Consider the following 17,451-nt stretch of genomic DNA (forward strand, 5'->3'; position numbering starts at 1 on the left):
TAAATAAATAAATGGTGGTGAATGTCAAAAAAAAGCCAAGTTATAGTTAGCTGGTTTAAAACTTTGACAGCTGCAGCTCTCATGAAGGTGTCATTCTGTGGCTTGCCAGTTGGAGGAGAAGAAGCATAGAAATGATCCAACTCCATTCCAGTGCTCAGACTAATGAGAGGCATTTTGTCCAAGATCGAGCGAGACTGTGTGATCTCAAATGAGGAAATACAGGGTATTGCTCAAGTTGCATAAAGTAATTGAATCCATCATCCATCCATATTCTACCACTTTATCCTCCACATGAGGGTGGAGGATAAAGTGGAGGTGCCAATCTCATAGGCACAGTACACCCTGGACAGGTCACCTATGGTCAACTTAGAGTGTCCAGTTTACCTAATCCCCAAATCTGCATGTTTTTGGACTGTGAGAGGAAACCGGAGAAACCCGGGAAACCCACGCACACACGGGGAGAACAGGCAAACTCCATGCAGAAAGGCACATAATATGTGCCTTTTAGAATAGTGCCTTAAGACACTATATTATAGTGTCTAAAGGTATATTGAGCTGTATAATCTATCCATAGGCAAAGGGCCGATGCCACACAACCACACAAACTGCCCCACCAAACCATCAAGATATGTCCTACAATTATGGCGTGTCTGGATGATTAATTACCCAAAACACTGCAGGAGTCTCTACAGGACATAATGCCTAGGTGGTTTCCTACCACACCCCAAACCTTAACCCAGTTGCAATAGCAAAAATTTACTGTTGTGGTTCCACCTTGTCTCCATCAGTCATGATGCATAAACTTAGCACCTCCTGTGCACAGTGTAGAAATGTTGCCGGGCAACTTAAGATTCAAAATAACATTATACTGAGAAGCACAGACAGGCTCATGTGGAGCCGATAGGGTTCGACTGCGTTGTGTGAAAACTCTCGAACGTAACCAAAATGCATTTATGATGAAAAGTTCACGTGTTAAACATTCAAGGTTTTGGATACATAAAATCGTTCTTGTGATGGGTTACAGTCGTAAAGATCACAGTCAAAGAGAACTCCATTAATTAGCTTTGAAACAACATCGACACAGTCTAGAAGCGGGCCTGGTCACACCCTCTCTGTCCATGCTGTAATGTGAGCCTCTCTGTTCTCTGTTTTGGTAGCTGGTCCAGCTGTGTGAGCATGCTAGTGTTAGTGTTGGCCTTCCCACGCTCATGAAGTGAGTCCACTGTGAAGAGTCAAAGCGAGAACGAAAAACGGCAGAGTTTCCTTCACAGAAGAAACAACTTTTCTCTGACGGAGAGCCCTGAACCACTGCGGCGTGTGTCATCATCTTTAATGATAATAATACTGAATCTTTCAGTATTTCTGAATCGTAAGCATTTGTTTCAGTCTCAAAATGTGTGCGGTGTCGTTCGTAAACGATTCGTTTCGGGTGAACGAACTGAACTGAATCACTTGCCCGAAACGATTCGTGCACCTCGCAGTTCAGCTGAGCCGAGCTCCGTTGCGACTCGAGTGAGGCGGCGAAGGGAGACTGCTGCGAACGAATGCGTGTGTGCCCACCCATGAGCGAGTGAAGGAGAACTGCGAGTGAACTTAAGTGATTCGTTCACTGAATGTACTGAGAATGAATCAGTGAACGTAGCCCGCGAGCACACTGAACGCGCCCCGAGTGACATTCAGCAACTTAAACAAATCAGCCTCGGCAAATCCAAGAACAATGCCGCACTGTAGATGAGTTAAAAATACTTTAAAATTCCTGAAAGCACGCGCTAATCTCCATCATTTAGCAAGGATATTTCTAAAATGTCAATATTTAACAAAGGAGTCTGGTTTATTTAGCGACGGCTCTGGCAAATCACAAACCGCTCAGCTCGCATTTTCAGTTCAGTGACTGTGTCGGATGGAGTCTGCGCTCCGGTCATGCAGGGAGTACTGAACGATTCGGTGAACAAATCTTTTGAACAAATATTTTTTTTTGAATGAACTGATTCTAATGATTCACTACACCGAAAAGAACTGCTTTGCCCGCCGCTATCTAAAATGCAGGTGCTCCTGTAAGTCTGACACCTTCTGCAGTAACAGTTCCTCTAGTCAAACACAATGTGTTTTCTAACATAATACTGAGATGACACCAAACAAGCAACAAAAATCGATAGATCAATAAAAATATACAGGAGGTTACAGGAAATAGTGTATCCTGCTGGTGAGTCACAAGTTTTAGTGGCTCCTTGTGAAATACTTTTTGGGAATAGGAAAAAACCACAAACACAGGCTGCCAGAGTTTGTAGAACTGATCTGAATGTTACATTTTATGACCATATAACCTCATTATACACAGTGGCTACCTCACCACTGGATCAATTTCTAAATCTACTTTTAAATACACATTTTCCATTTCGCTGCGAATGTTTCTGCAATTTACGACACGACCACGGACAATGGGTCGGGTACCTATTTTTGTTTTACATGTGAGACGGAGGAGATTAAAAAAATCCCTGCGATCAGGGGATATATTATGTTTACTATTTATACTTCTGAACGGCATTGTATTTTCTATGAGCGCAGATAGATGGATATCTTTTCGAGCAGAACCCCCCCATGTCTCCTCATCAACAGTCACCGACAAGTAGGTCTCCACGCACCGTTAATCCCGTGTATTAGTTGGGAGTTGGAGACATGCCATGCATTACATCGCAGAGCACACAAAGAGACATCTGTCCGAGGTGAATGAAACAGCATTTTCTCAACATGGCAAATATCTCGGGGCAATTGGAAAGTATCATTTAAAGTTGTTTAAATGACATTTGACAATTATTTGATAAGCATATTGTTGTTATCCTGTTGCCAGAAGCTCCCGATCCCCAATGTTAATTGGGGTAAATCGGTTCCAAATGGTGATCAAACCATTTAAGCAGATGTTTACGTCTCATAATTAATGTTCTATGCTATACCTATGTTTTTCAAGGCATACATTTCAGTGGGTATTTTGAAGCAAACCTCAGCGTCTACAGTACGTTCAGCCAACAACAACAAGCTTCAACATCAACTCCATGAAAACAGAGGGTATTTTATTGCCTTTCGAGTGTATCACACAATTATGTACACTATACCAGTATATACGAGTTCAAATTGAGGCCAAAATACCTTTTATGTACTTAGAAACTATCTGCCGGGTCAAAGTATTTTCTCCCCTCACCAAACGAATATGCCTACCTCACACAAAAGATAGATAAAAAAAAAAATAAAAATAGTTACCAACAGTGTGTACCAAAATGTCACTGCTTTCACTTTCACAGAAGTCAGAGGTACAATATGCAACAAACAAGGTGTTGGACTGATTCCATGTACTGTTGTGACAGTAACTCACTGCACTGTGTCTTTCTTCCATTGTCAGCAAATTGCCACCCGGTGATTCTTGAGCGCTCTGACAAATTCGGAGAAATAAACCGGCGCTCATCTCCAGCGACACTTGCTCAATACACGCGGTTACTGCCTAGAATAGCGCGCTTAGTCAGGCCATTGTGGAAGGATGACGCTCCGCGTTTATATACACCGTATGGAGTCATTGTATGTATGGAAAATAGATTTCACGAGATCATATCAGCTCAACGGCTTGAAAGCAACAACAGAGAAGCCTCTCGTGTAGATTTGTGGGTTCTGGTCTTTCTTCTTCTATATATATAAAACCGCATGCAATCAAAACAAAATTTGAGAGATTCCACCGTTTTGTGGAGTACATCATGAAATAACATGAATGTTTTAATCGAGCTGTGTGTGAAAATGCAAATGTCACCGCCGGCCTGCTACATACAGTTGTCAAATCTCTGGACGATGTCCAAGTGAGCTCATGTGAGAATGCAGCTGGAGACACACCAGATAATCCACACATCCAGTGGATGAGTGAGTGTCCTGCCTACTGCATGCTGAAGCGAGGTGCCACCCCCTCAACTGGATTCCCCAGAGATTCTCCTGCGGTTGTGAGCAAATCTTGCACTGAAAATCTCCTCCTGACAGACAATGCCTGGGCCAAATTCCTTGGACATTATGTGGAGTTATTGTCTGGGAAAATGGCTACACATGCACACGTCCCTGCAGAAGACAGTCATGGACATAAGGCATTCCAGAGCCCCTTACAATAACCTAACCTAAACTCAATTATAACCCTTAAAAAAACCTTTGAAGCTGGAGGACCTACTGTAATGTCCTCACAATGCTGAAATTTGTGCAACCTAATAAGCCAACTCAGACGAAAACAATTAAAGACGGACTTAAATAAGCATCAGAAGACATGGACACGGTGTAAGGAGAGTATTCAATAATCCTCGGCATTTTGGGACATAATAGACACGGAGGAACAAACTGATGGCTGCCTCTTTCACTGTCCAAGGGTTCACCGGAAATGAGTTGTCATAAATAAACGGAACACTTTCCAGGCAGAATTCAATTACCTCTGTCAGCCAATAGTAATGAGTAACAGCCAATGCATGCTCTCATTCAATTTCAGTGGCACTGGGGAATGATGTTTGCCTGATGTCCTGGGTTTTTTTTTTTGTTCTCTGTGGCCTGTTTAGTGTAGCAAAACATTCAAATCAAACACTAATTTGAATCGGTGCCACGGCAGATCAAAGTGACCTTGGTTTGCTTTTATAACCTCTTTCGTCAAATAGATTGCCCGACATGAAACTGTGGTAAAATGTCATTCTGATGGAAAGATTTCGCCGCCATAGACGTGAGAGAGGTCACGGGTTCATGTCATCCCCCTTTTTTTTTTTTATGTTAATGCAGAAACGTACAGAATGGTCGATCTATTCTAAATCTAATCTCCTGCTCAACGCACGTTATTTAATTAGCGGGAAAATCCTTCATTTTATGAATAATTCAATTCAGTTACTGCACATTAAATGGAAGCTCGTCGACAACTATCATAGTGAAATTTGAAGGGCTTCGCGAAGCGTAGCCTACTTTACTAGGATTCCTGTAATTTACTATTTCCCTTTTCACCACATAACATTGAGGACTATTTGTCCTGTGAGACGTTGGCGCCGTTCCTCTGCCTCTATTGAGTTAATTGCCAAATCACACAGCTTTGTTTTCACTTGGAACAGTGAGAATACTCTGTACTGTATCAATATGCCTTGTGCAATCAAACAACAGGGCTCAGATAGCTGAAGTTCCAAAAGGCCCTAAGAGAAGGAAAGAGGAGGATATTTTACTCAGCAGAAAATAATGACCACACTGGTATGTCGTGTTGTCTTTGCTTTTATAGCTTAGGTATGAATGAAAAGTGTCATTGTCCTCTATGGAAGAATGCAGAGGATGGGGGACATCTCTGTCTTTTGGGCTCTTGCAAGTTATCTTTGACCTCCATCTTGCTTAATCCTTCCCCCTCTAATTACTTATCTCTTTTTCTACTCCCTCCTTACCGCATACCCTTGCCCCTGACTGATGGTTAGCAGATGATCATCTGGACAGGAAAGGTTGTTGTGACTCCCCAGTTCAACTCAAACTCATTAAGTGAGCCTCGCAGTGTCCCAGTTCACGTACCGCTGTATTCCTCCTTGGGTGGACTTAATGAGTTGTAGAGGAGTGACAAGGCACCATAACAAGGAACTGGAGCCAACATGTGTTGAGATGTAGAAATGTTAGTATCCATGATGAAGAGACAGATGGGAGACATTTGATGTGCCTTGCTGACTGCAGAAACCAAATTAGCCTTCACCAAAAAGGAGGCCAGGGTTTCCTCTGAAGAGTTGTCCATCAGCATGAATGTTGATGGTAATGGGTCTTGAACAGAGGTGACCTGTTACCCACTCGGCGTTCACCGTCCCACCATTATTCAAAGCCAGAGAACCACTTGACACAACATGAGGTGATGACAAATTGCATTTTTGTTTGTTCTCCGGTGCCACCGCACTGTATTTAAATGCTCCGAGTCGTCTGACACGAGCGCGAGCAGTTCATGTGAGCAAGTGGGCACTGCGGTGCAGTTTGGCAGCCGTGTCATGCAGCAAAGCTGGGTTGTGATTCCTGGCAACAAAAGTACCATCAGCACTGCAAAGGCATGAAATTCACTGCCCCCGAGTCAACATTAACACAAAGGCAGGTAATGTCTTGCAGCCAGAGTGCTACAGCTCCCACCAAGAGGTCAACAACAAAACAATCAGGCTGAGAAATGTGGGATAAATACACAGTAGAACGCTTGCAGTTGAAATTTCCTTCCCTTCATGAGGACACACATTAACTAATCTGCCTCCGTATACACTTATGTGCTAAATCACATGTCAGTTGCAAACCAGCTTTCAGTTTCCTCCTATTCCTTAAGCAGCAACAACTTATGTTGTTTTCTATAATTATTCGAATATTAATTGTGGATATCAAATTAATTCACACCATAAATGTGGGACAAAGAGGGCAACAAGACAACGGAATCCATCTGTTCTTGAATCTGACTAACCCTAACCCTAACCCATCTGCCTGCTTCAAAGAAATCAAATCAAAAGTGAATGAATGTACGAAATGCAAAATGATGGGCAATAAAAATGTTTATTTAAATGTCATCGTTGCCGGTGCTTGCCTTAGTCGATGTGGTATTTTATGTATAAAAGCTAGGCTTTCTCTCCCAACAAGGATTTTTTTTTTTTGTTTAATTAAAAGTCTTCTTGCACACATCACCCCTGGAGGGAAATGTGATAAAAACAAAAAAAAAGATAGGATCCCTTTGGACAGCTGCCATTTTGACATGTTTTAATAGGAAAAGCCCGGGTGTTAATAACAATGGCTTTGTTCAGTTTATACAAGTCAGGACGGTGTGACAGTGAGCCAACATGAACCCAGACAACCGATCATTCGTTTGATGATTTACACCTCTGTTTTTCCTCGTGTGGTTGTATCAGAATCAGGAAAATATTTTGCTGCAAATATCGCAAAAAGTCCACCTTTGTAGATGACGCTGATGTCGAAATGCATCCATTTAAGTGTAAACTTTCTCCACGTTCCAAAAACAAACGGGTGCCAGTGCAAATGAACCGATTATCTCTAGATACTGTACATTTATCGACCGACTGTGACTGTTTGCTAATTAAGTGAAGCACTCCAGGAGTAAAACTGTAAGAAAGCTGATGAGAGTCGACTTTTTGAATTCAAAGCGTCATAAACTCCACCGGCATTTCTGTTTTAAATGGCATTTCAATCCAAACGGCTTCAGAAGTTTGTATTTACTTGACAATCATTGTCCGCTGTTTGACATCACTGATGTTTTACTGTTAACAAAAAACGTCTCCATAGGAAACCTGGAAACCGGTGGTGTCATGGATCTGAGCAAAAAGTTAGCTGAATGCGTTATTACATTCTTTCATTTTCAGTCTTTCCTACTGCAGACGGTCATGCAGCGGAGGCTGCTGTGAACAGAATTTGATTAATCCATCCAATTCTGTGTGCACTGCGGAGAGTAAAGCAAATGATTTATCACCCATAGGTGTATTTTCTTCTTCCTTTTTTTTCATTCAAACCTGAAAGAAAGAAAAGAAAAAAAAAGGCTCCGCAGCCCTTAAGCCATTGTTAAATTAATGAAGAAAGAGACAGAAACCTCAGCATCTTCATTGTACCGCAAACTGACCTGAGACACCTTTAAACTGCTGAATGCTCCCGAACAGAGGGAGAAGACAATCCTCGATAATTAAAAAAACACAAAAGGGGAAAATTTACTTCATACTGTAAGAGTCTGTAGTGTACGCCGGGCGAAGAAAGAGAGCGGGGTACAACAGAGAAAGAGCAGACCAGACAGGCAGGAAGGAGGGAGGGAGGGAGAGAGAAAGGCCAAGTATCAGACAGAGCATTCATTATCACCTGACTGACCTGCATATTGCACCATGTGAGAGTAATGAAAAAGGACACACTCATCGGCCGAAGCCCAGCAAGAAAAGCCTTTCTCATTCCACCCTCTTTTTCAATCTGTCACTTTCTTATTCAGTTAATTTTCTATTCTCAGACAACGTACTGTAGGATCCAATTGTTTTTTTTTAAAAAAACAAAACAAACAACAATAACAGCTCACTGAGGCATTGCAATGCCACCACTAAATGTAACGTCCCTAGGATCGCCTATGCATGGCAGTTTCTTTGACCGTGACTACGCGACAGCTAATTGTGCATTTCGATATTCTTTTTTCCGCATTGTTCCCTTCATCACAACAGTTACATGGAATTCTGAGGCGGACTAATCGCTGGTCTGGAGCTATAATGACAACAATTACAGCCTATAGCCTTATTGACTGAGGTGTGAGAATGAGCACATTTGTGATTTAACACAGGTGCCCTTGTTACATGCAAACACGCTGATGCTCACGTTTATCATGTCCCCTATCATCGCTGAGAGCTTCTTCTCACATTCATGTTTCCAAATTAGCACAGCAGTACAGCGAAGGCTGATGGGAATGCGACACACTTTGCAGATATTTATTTGATCATAAAACAAAGCAGGAAAAGTTACAGGGTCATCGAAATCCTGATGGGCGACACATTATCTGGGGACTGTGGTAATATGTCGGTCTTTATCAAAGTCGTAGTCTGATTTATCTCCCTTTAAAGCAACACTAGCAACCTGAAAAGCACATGTGGCGCTTAAAATCAGCCTATAATTTGTCAGAAGTAAGTCCAGGCATATTAAGATCTCATGATACTTAATTCCTTGGTAACAGGTTTTCAGTTTTCAAGTACCAGTGTTGCACCCAGTGGTCATTTTGCTGTGTCTCTACTCTGTCCATAATTCAGCTTGGCACATACATTGCTAAAGTTCTATTTAATCTTGTCTTGTACAAACTATGTCAGACAGCACTTTGGAGGTGAAACTCCAGGTTAATACCGAGGATGCTCACTGGCTTCGATATTCAATGACGTACGGCTAGAGAATCTATTTTGGGGACAATGCAACACAGAATGGAGGCGAACGACGACCCAGCGTGTTTTCGCAAAACAATTTTGCACAAGCGTTCACAAGACCTGTCGTTTTTGAGTTAGCACGTTGTCTTCTCAGGTATCGCTTCACAGGCGCCTTCTCACTTTGCAATGTTAACGTTTCAGGCTTCGCAAGCACATGGAATCCTACTCTTGTGGGTCAATTTGAGACTTTGTATGAGTGTATGTGTGCGTGCGTGTGTGTGTGAGGCTTCGCAAGAATGTGTGTTTTTGCATGAGTGATATGTGAATCACATGTGTGAGTTTGAATACGTTAAGAGAAGCTGCAGAAACCAAAGTGAGTTTGGGAGGAAATAAATGTAAGTGAAAGGGGAATTTATCCAAATTCAAGCAAGAGTGAAGCGGGCTCAAAGGTTTAGGCAAAAAAGGAGGAGAAGTCAAAGAAATGTTTGGCGTGAAAACAACAACAACTGTATCCAACATAACTTCAAGCCTCCTACCTGTGACTCGGTTTGATCTGAGGTCTTTGAACATCATAGGGAGGACCTCGACCTCGGCCTCTCCCCTGGTCATGTGGCAAATCTGTTTTGGAAATAAAAACCAAGACTTAAAAAAAAGGTTTCATGAGCCACACATTGTTCCATTCATATGAATGCTACAGATGATTCTCATACACTATATACTGTAAATCAGCATGACTTGCTCATTAATGTATTCCTCAGATGATCAAGGACACTGACTGAGGCAAGCCGCTAAGAAGGGGTCAAAACAGACGGGCTTTGTCTCGAACAGACCGAGAAGACAAACAGAAGAATGTAATTCATCTGCTTCTTCAAGAAGCAACGACCTTCCAGCTTTGTGGAGCAAAAGCTCATCTGGGCCAGAGAGCGCTCTGAAGAGCGAGAGGGAGCGACTACACTATTATCATTCAAACTGGGGGATCAGCATAGATGAAATATAAAACGCTGCCAGAGGGATGCACAGAGAATTCTCTAATGCAGTTCGTTCCACCGAGAGAGGCCCGGGGGGTGCCGTGATGACCAGAGTAATTGGCTTTCTCCAGCAATGATAATAGGCATCAGTCATGCCATGGCAACACACACTTGGGCCACTGAGAAGGTCACACCGATGCCCGAACCCTGATCCCCTCTGCCTGGCAATACTGTCTGAATGGAGTCTTGCTTATGTGTGTGAAGATATGTTAACATTTTCTACATTCTTGGGATGAAGACCACTGAGAGATAATTGGCAGAAATTGAAAGTATGTTCGTATAAGTGTATAACGGCTTTAAACCAAAGATTCTTTAGAACAAGGCCAATCCTTATTTAGTGGTTAATACCTAGCCGTACGAAATGGGACACCCCTACAAGAATGTGGTATGTAATTACATAAGCAGAGGCGGCATGTTTTTGCAACAGGTCATGAGCAAAGTAGTAACATGTAAGAATACTCATGGACCTGTACATGGTTTGTACAAGTGAGTGGAAACAGGTTTGGTTGTGGTTCGCGCAGCTACACAACTGGCTAACCAACGTTAGCTTTATGATGGTAACACTTGTTACCCAGGGTTCCTCTCATGCCTACGGGGGAATGGGCAAAACAGAGTGGTGGTGCCAAGTTGGAGGAGCAACAGGTGAAATGGGATTGAACCTGAAGCTGGGGACACACTACACAACTTTCACAGTTGTTACCAATTTTGAAAAGACTTGGCGTACATGCATACCCACTGGTTTCAGCAGACATTTTTATTATGACTCTGAAAGTCTGGGGATCACACGTTTAACGACTGCGCCTGATGAGAGATCCCAGACTACGTGATTCGTCAAACCAACTGAAACCAACAAACTCTCACAAGAGCGACAGTTTAAAGGATAAACAAACATCGTCACCGATGTCGTCTTCCGACACTATTTCCTTTGTCCCGCCTACTGTTTCTCATTGGCTGTTGGCAACATGTGTTTGCAGTGGGGTCGGTAATCAGTACACACTACTACTAGGACTGAGGTTGGCACCTCACAAACTTGCCGTTTCAAGTCCTCTCCCCCCTCACACACTAACACATCTCTGTGCCAACGAACCATGCCGACTGTCCCCAACTGGTGCAGACTCTGCCCAACTGTGAATTGTGGGTAATATCTGGCGAAACATCTTGTATAGTGTGTCCCCAGCTTACAGTCTTACTTTAGGCAAGCCACAATCATGCACTGCTATGTTACTACAGCAGCCCAAATGGATTTGCTTTTTGGAGCAAAAATGGCTCGGCCCACATAAATCAATGAAGATTGTGGAAACAGCAGAGACAGAGAGAGTGGAAAAAGTGAAGAGAGTTTCTTTCATAGTGTTCAAGTCCTCTCTGGGGATATGAAGGCCACCTGACGTGCTTGATAAATATATATATGTGTAATATAATATATAATAACTATATATGAGTTTGTGGGTTGTTGTTCAAAGCACACAATCATGAAACTTAAAGTGAAAAAATAAATAAATTATTGATTTAATCATTAAATATAACTCAATATTCAGTTGCAGCTCAATACAGCTCTTTAAAAAAGCAAATATTGCATATCACACAACAGCTTTGTGGGTATTTTTATTTAATTGTATTATGCATTATGTTATAAAAGTAAGATGTTTATCACAGATCTCTCTCTGACAGGATACTGTGTGTGGTGATCACAAAAGGATCTTGGTGCGTACACACACACACACACAGTAACATTTCCATGGCATCCTTGCAGGCCACGGAGCACGTCTGTCTTTGCAAACAGCTCCTTTTAAAGCACATAAAATAGAAAGCAACTCACAGTGGCCGAGTTGAAAAGACAGACCTTGACAGTTGCCAAGAACATACCAAACGTACAAAGATGCTACTGTGAAAATCTTCAGAGATAGGCCACAAATATGTGTGCTTCACATTGAGAAAACTGGATTAACATTATCAGGCAGTTTTGCATTTCTTTTTTTTTCTTTTAAACATGATGTAATTTTGTGTGTATGAGAGAAATAAACTACATCGAGGACTGAACATTGGAACATTCAGTGACTGTTCTCGTGCAGCTTGCTCATTTCTTATATGTGCATTCTGGGTACAGTTACATTAATATTGAAGCATAAAGTTAAAGCAGTCAGATAAATTTACACTTACCCATAGTGTCACGCTACGACACAATTCAACTCAAACACACCCCAACAAAATATTCATTTGTTGGTATAAAATTCTAAATACATTGAAATGACTTTACACAACCCTCTTAGATTTAAAATGTACACACATTTTACCTGCTTGTGCAGTATGATTATTTTAAATTATGAAAATGTGCACTGACTCCGCTGTATACATATTTAAGTGCTTGAAGTCTAGTTATCACTGGAAACAAACACACACCCACAGTTAGTTACAGTTGACTAGAGCTGAAACGATTAATCGATTATTAATCGATTACTAAATTAATCGGCAACTATTTTGATGATCGAATAATCGGTTTGATGCTTTTCTCATGATTAAAACAAGATTTCTGATTGTTAAGGCCTCTTAAATGTGAATATTTTCTGGATAACAAAGAAATCATTTTGGTTTGTAGACAAAACAAGACACTTGAGAACATCATCATTTCCAGGTTTGACAAACACCGATCAACATTTTTTAAGGTTTTCTGATATTCTGAACACCAAACAATTAATCGATTAATCGAGAAAATAATCGACAGATTAATCGATTATGAAAATAATCGTTAGTTGCAGCTCTATAGTTGCCTCTGCACAATTTTAGGATACACATTATACTCATGCACAACAGCATGTTAACAGATAGCAACACCCCTCTGCTTTAGCATTTAAGGTTTAAAAATAAGGCTTTCATAAGAACTTTCCTGAAAACACCCTGAAAACATCCTTTCATCAGTCACAATCTGTCATTTCTGCCTGTCAACTTCAAAAGCCCCCGAAAAGGAGAGAGGAAACATTCACACATGGGTGTAGCAAGCTGCAGATGAGTGTACACAGATTGTTGTTGGCAACCAATAACTACAGCATATGTTGTGGTCAGTAAGCAGCTGACGGAGCCAAAAAGTTGAGGTGTTTAAACCCCCCCCCGGGCCGAACAACAAACGGCTTTTACCAGTACCACATGTCCCGTGACATCATTTATCGACGTTTTCCAACAACAAATTTAAGGTTTCGGTATCACATTAGAAACTGGGGGGGAAAAAAAGTGTGGGAAGTTTGTGAAAACTCGAGTTCAAAGGCACATCAGACACCTTCTTTCCACCTGATCCAAAGCAACCGCGGGATCGGCTCCTCCACGGACTGATCATTACCGTTTCTGTGTCTGATGTGGCGACTCTAAAAAGACAAGATGAGAACAAAAGCATTGCTGCAGACGTCCACCGACTCCTCCCAGGTTTGTTTGGGTTGAGATGTTTCAGATTTGTCCCGTGCGTTCGCCCGCAATGTAATCAAACACATTTCCATGGTGTCCTTACGGAAATCACTGACCTCATGGTACATTATTCATAAAAGGCGTTCTTGATCTCTGCAGACGGGATGCATAGTGAGGAGATGTTTATTTACAGATACTGCTTCCTCCATCCAGATGGTTTTAGCATGTAGACGGGGAGGACCTAACCTTTGGAGGTAAATAATTTTTTTTATTTCTAAAGAAAACATCATCATCTTAATGGTTGTCCCCACAAAGTCCTGCCTTGTTGGGTCTACGTTATTACACGTACAGTTGCTACCCCCGCCATTAAGCTGGATGCCGACCGCCGTAAAAGACGAAGAAGAAGAAGAGAACCAATGCCTTGTGTAGCTCACGTGACGAAGAGTTTGAAAAGAATGGCGGAGGCGGACACAGCAGAGAACAACAACATTAGCAGAGAGACCCAAGTCGTCAAATGTACGGGAGCACTTTACATTAACTGCGCCTTCAAAGAACAGCGTTAGGTGCAAAACGTGCACAGCTGATCGTGCATGGCACGGCAGCACAACATCGCCGAGGGAGCATGTTGGAGCTATGGGTGAAGGAGACTCACGGTAAGTTTGTAGTAAGATCATTTTATCCGATTAATAATCGACAGATTAATCGATTGTCAAAAATAATCCTTAGTTGCAGCCCTGTTTGTGTTTCCCTTAAAAAAACACAACTTTACTTAAAGAGGAGGAGCTTTTATTACCATTTACCTTCCAATAATCAGGAAAAAAAGCTCCCGTCACTGATTTGAGGAAATGTGTCGGGCAAAGATTATGAATAAGAAGCCGGGGAGACAAAAGCTTCACAGTGGCCTTTAAAATCAGTCTGTGATGTTGTCATTTAAATTCAGCACACTTATCAATATGCAAGCTTTGGCATAAACACAGAAGCTTGCCGAGTTTCATGCAGAAGTAAGCGCTTGCTGTGACCACAGGCATTATTAATGTGAAATGGCCCGATTTTATTCGAGGCACAAACGTGTTCGTCAAAATAAGAGAGAAGAAGAAGATAGATATATATATATATATATATATAATGTGAGCATCTTGTGCAGCAGGATATGGACATGCAGCATTAGCATTTGACCAGATGGAAGCGCCTCAAACAGTTTGTTGCAAAACAAAGTCAGTTTTAGTGTTTCCTCTACGTACAGTATATGTGTTTTCATATGTATTTTCACGTATAGCTTTTTCATCCTGACAAACGCACAAGGCGAGACACCTGTGTCTACCGGGGATTAAAGGATCCCCTCAGTGATGAGGGGATTATCAGACTCAACCAACCCCTATAGTGACGGAGAAGGAAGATACCCCACAATGGACCCGATAGGTCAATTCATCTTTTATCTTCCCTGCAGGGAAAGAGGAGCCCATGAACAACACAAATCATATCACCCTCGACATACATTCGCAGCGTCTGGATTAATCATACCAACTTCACAAGAACTGAGCCGCGCTTCACGAGCGGCTCGTGTGTGCATTTTCTTCCCCGTTGCCGTCCCTCCGCCTTTGCGCTTATCTCCGTGATAAAGTACCTCGTCTCCCACGCAGGGGCCAAACGAAAGCTCACAGGAGTTTACATTTGTCTGAAACTCAAAGAAACGCATCCAGAGTATCAAGAATGGTAAGGGGAGGGGGGAAGAAAAAGCACGACCTGACCACAACGGTCATGTTTGCACAAACACAGTATACAGTACATGAGTATTTTGAGTTAAACCACTTGGTTCTTTGATTCAAAGTCAATCTCTCACAGTTTTACTGTGGTAAAACATTTTCCTCTCGAAAGACTGCCTTTATTTTCGCCGACCCGAGGTCAGGTGACACGGTATGAAAAGATAAATCGCGTTGTTGTGAATTACAGACTCCACCTTGTTCACGCCAGGTGAACTTCTTGACACAACGCGTCCATTGAAATGATAACATAACCTTCACAAAGACACGTATGCACATAGAAACAGCTGCATAATAGCAAATGTAGCCACCCAAGGTTTCGCTTCAGCATGTCCAAGGATGTGAACACAAATAATTATATTATATAACTACGAGACTGGGTCACATGGTTGGTATAAATGGTTAACACTCTTGCCTTTGTAGCAAGAAAACCTGCGTTTGCGACCCGATCGGAACAAGGACGTGGGTTTTCTCCGAGTTCTCCAGTTTCCTCCCACAGTGCAAAGACATGCAGATTAGGCAAATTGGACACTCTAAATCAGGGGTCTCAAACTCACAGCCCCCGGGGGCCACATGCGGCCCCGCCAGTCGGTGTCCTGCTTCCCGACACTTATTTTGAAATGATTAAATTCAACATTTAATTATATATAAGCCTGTCTAGTGTTTGAATTACGATTGTTTACATGCATATTTTGATGTAATGTTTTAATTTTGTTTTTTGTTATTTACGGATTCATTTTGCGTCATACAAACACTTTTACTTTGAAATGGTGTGTGATGTCATCCAGAACATTTGTAATTGCAACATCAGAATGGATGATCAAGAAATAATGTTCATTTCTAACCACTAAACCGTTCCTTTTTGCCAATTGTTGGACTTATTTCACTTGTTTCCCTTTATATTTCTTTATATTCTTGTACGTTTACAGTCTCAGAGCGACTCGGGGGTTACGTTTCACGGTGGGTTCTACGAGTGCAACAATGCACGTGACATTTAAAACGCTTGAATCTTGAATATATTCCATGTACATGTGTTTGTTTGTGGTAAAACTGGCAAAGAGGAGGAGCATTGTCAATGCAGAATTAGTCCCAAAAAGATCATATATTATATACATATATATATATATATATATATATATATATATATATATATATATATATATATATATATATATATATATATACTTTATATTATATTTAGTTATAACCAATTACATTTGAGCATTTTTCTGTTCTGAATAATTACAGCTTTGAGTATACTTTCTTATTCTGCACCTATATGCAAGAGCTATATAAATCCCAGTGCTTTAGAGCGATGTACAAGTGCTACCTAAGGGCAACATGTTAAACACTAATTACCCCACAGATCCTTGGATTCACTAAAAATAAACCTGAGGTTGCAGTTCAGTGTTCAAAATAATGAGAGTGCCACATACACTTGAGAATGTATGAATGTATGTTTTCTCCAAGTCAACAATAGACTCCCGATGCATAATATGGTTTGATACAGTTGTCTGCATGCATACAGTGTATGAGTAATGATGAAAAAGAAGAACACTGCAGTTGTCAGATGTCGCATGTGGGTCATTGGGAAGGAAAACACCGCCCCCTCGGATGGAAGCACTGTCATGTTTGATGTGGTCTGTCATCGCAATTTCCCTACAATCAATACGATCCCCGTTTTTAATCCTGTGTGAGAAAATTGTATATTATTTACTAAAAAAGCACAAAAACAAAACAAAAACAAAAACAAAAAAAAAAAAGAATACAGCCACAGCTGCTCTCTCACCATTACAGACATGCATTCATGTGGTACAGTATTTGTTTGTTAATGAGCCCCTGCTGGCATGTTGAAGAGATGACAGTCTGTCAAACTATGGCAAACAACATGTTGGAGAGATGGCAGCATCGCTGTGCTGCAATATGTGGAGTCACATTGTAAAAACTTGGGAAATAAATTCTTAAAAATGGGCACATAGAAAAACTAAATCTGCCATCTGTGGCCACGAAGGAATTATATGATTATGAATTTCTTTTGGCTAAATTCCTAACATCATTACCTTCCCAGAGAACTGATGCAAAAAATGTGTATAAAACATTTTTTTTTTTTTTTAAAGAAAACCCACTTAAATCACCAATAGATGATTAAAAGGAGCAACAGACGAGGTTTAAATGCATAGAATTTGTACCGATTGATGTTTGGGACGTTCACACTGAATATTAAACACTACACATCATTCAAAATGTCAGTTTTAAAATGATTTACAATAGTGGAAGAACGCCGGGAGGTAGAGAGGATCCAAAGATATATCTATTGTTCTCCACCAAACAAAGAAGCGGCTTTCACTGGGTTGCATCTTTGTTTAGTCATGGCTCAAGCTGAAAACTCTCATGTTG

The 17,451-nt window shown here is 41.3% G+C and overlaps 1 protein-coding gene across 1 annotated transcript in view; it reads right to left on the minus strand.

The window, feature by feature from the left end:
• The window catches only part of enox2 (ecto-NOX disulfide-thiol exchanger 2), a 161,662-nt gene that overhangs the window by 114,806 nt on the left and 29,405 nt on the right, over positions 1-17,451 (minus strand). The window contains exon 2 of the mRNA XM_044040264.1: positions 9,413-9,494. Coding sequence (XP_043896199.1) covers positions 9,413-9,494 — 82 coding nt within the window. The remainder of the gene's footprint in view (positions 1-9,412; positions 9,495-17,451) is intronic.

Source organism: Solea senegalensis, linkage group LG12 (assembly GCF_019176455.1).
Source record: "Solea senegalensis isolate Sse05_10M linkage group LG12, IFAPA_SoseM_1, whole genome shotgun sequence".
NCBI classification, from domain to species: domain Eukaryota; kingdom Metazoa; phylum Chordata; class Actinopteri; order Pleuronectiformes; family Soleidae; genus Solea; species Solea senegalensis.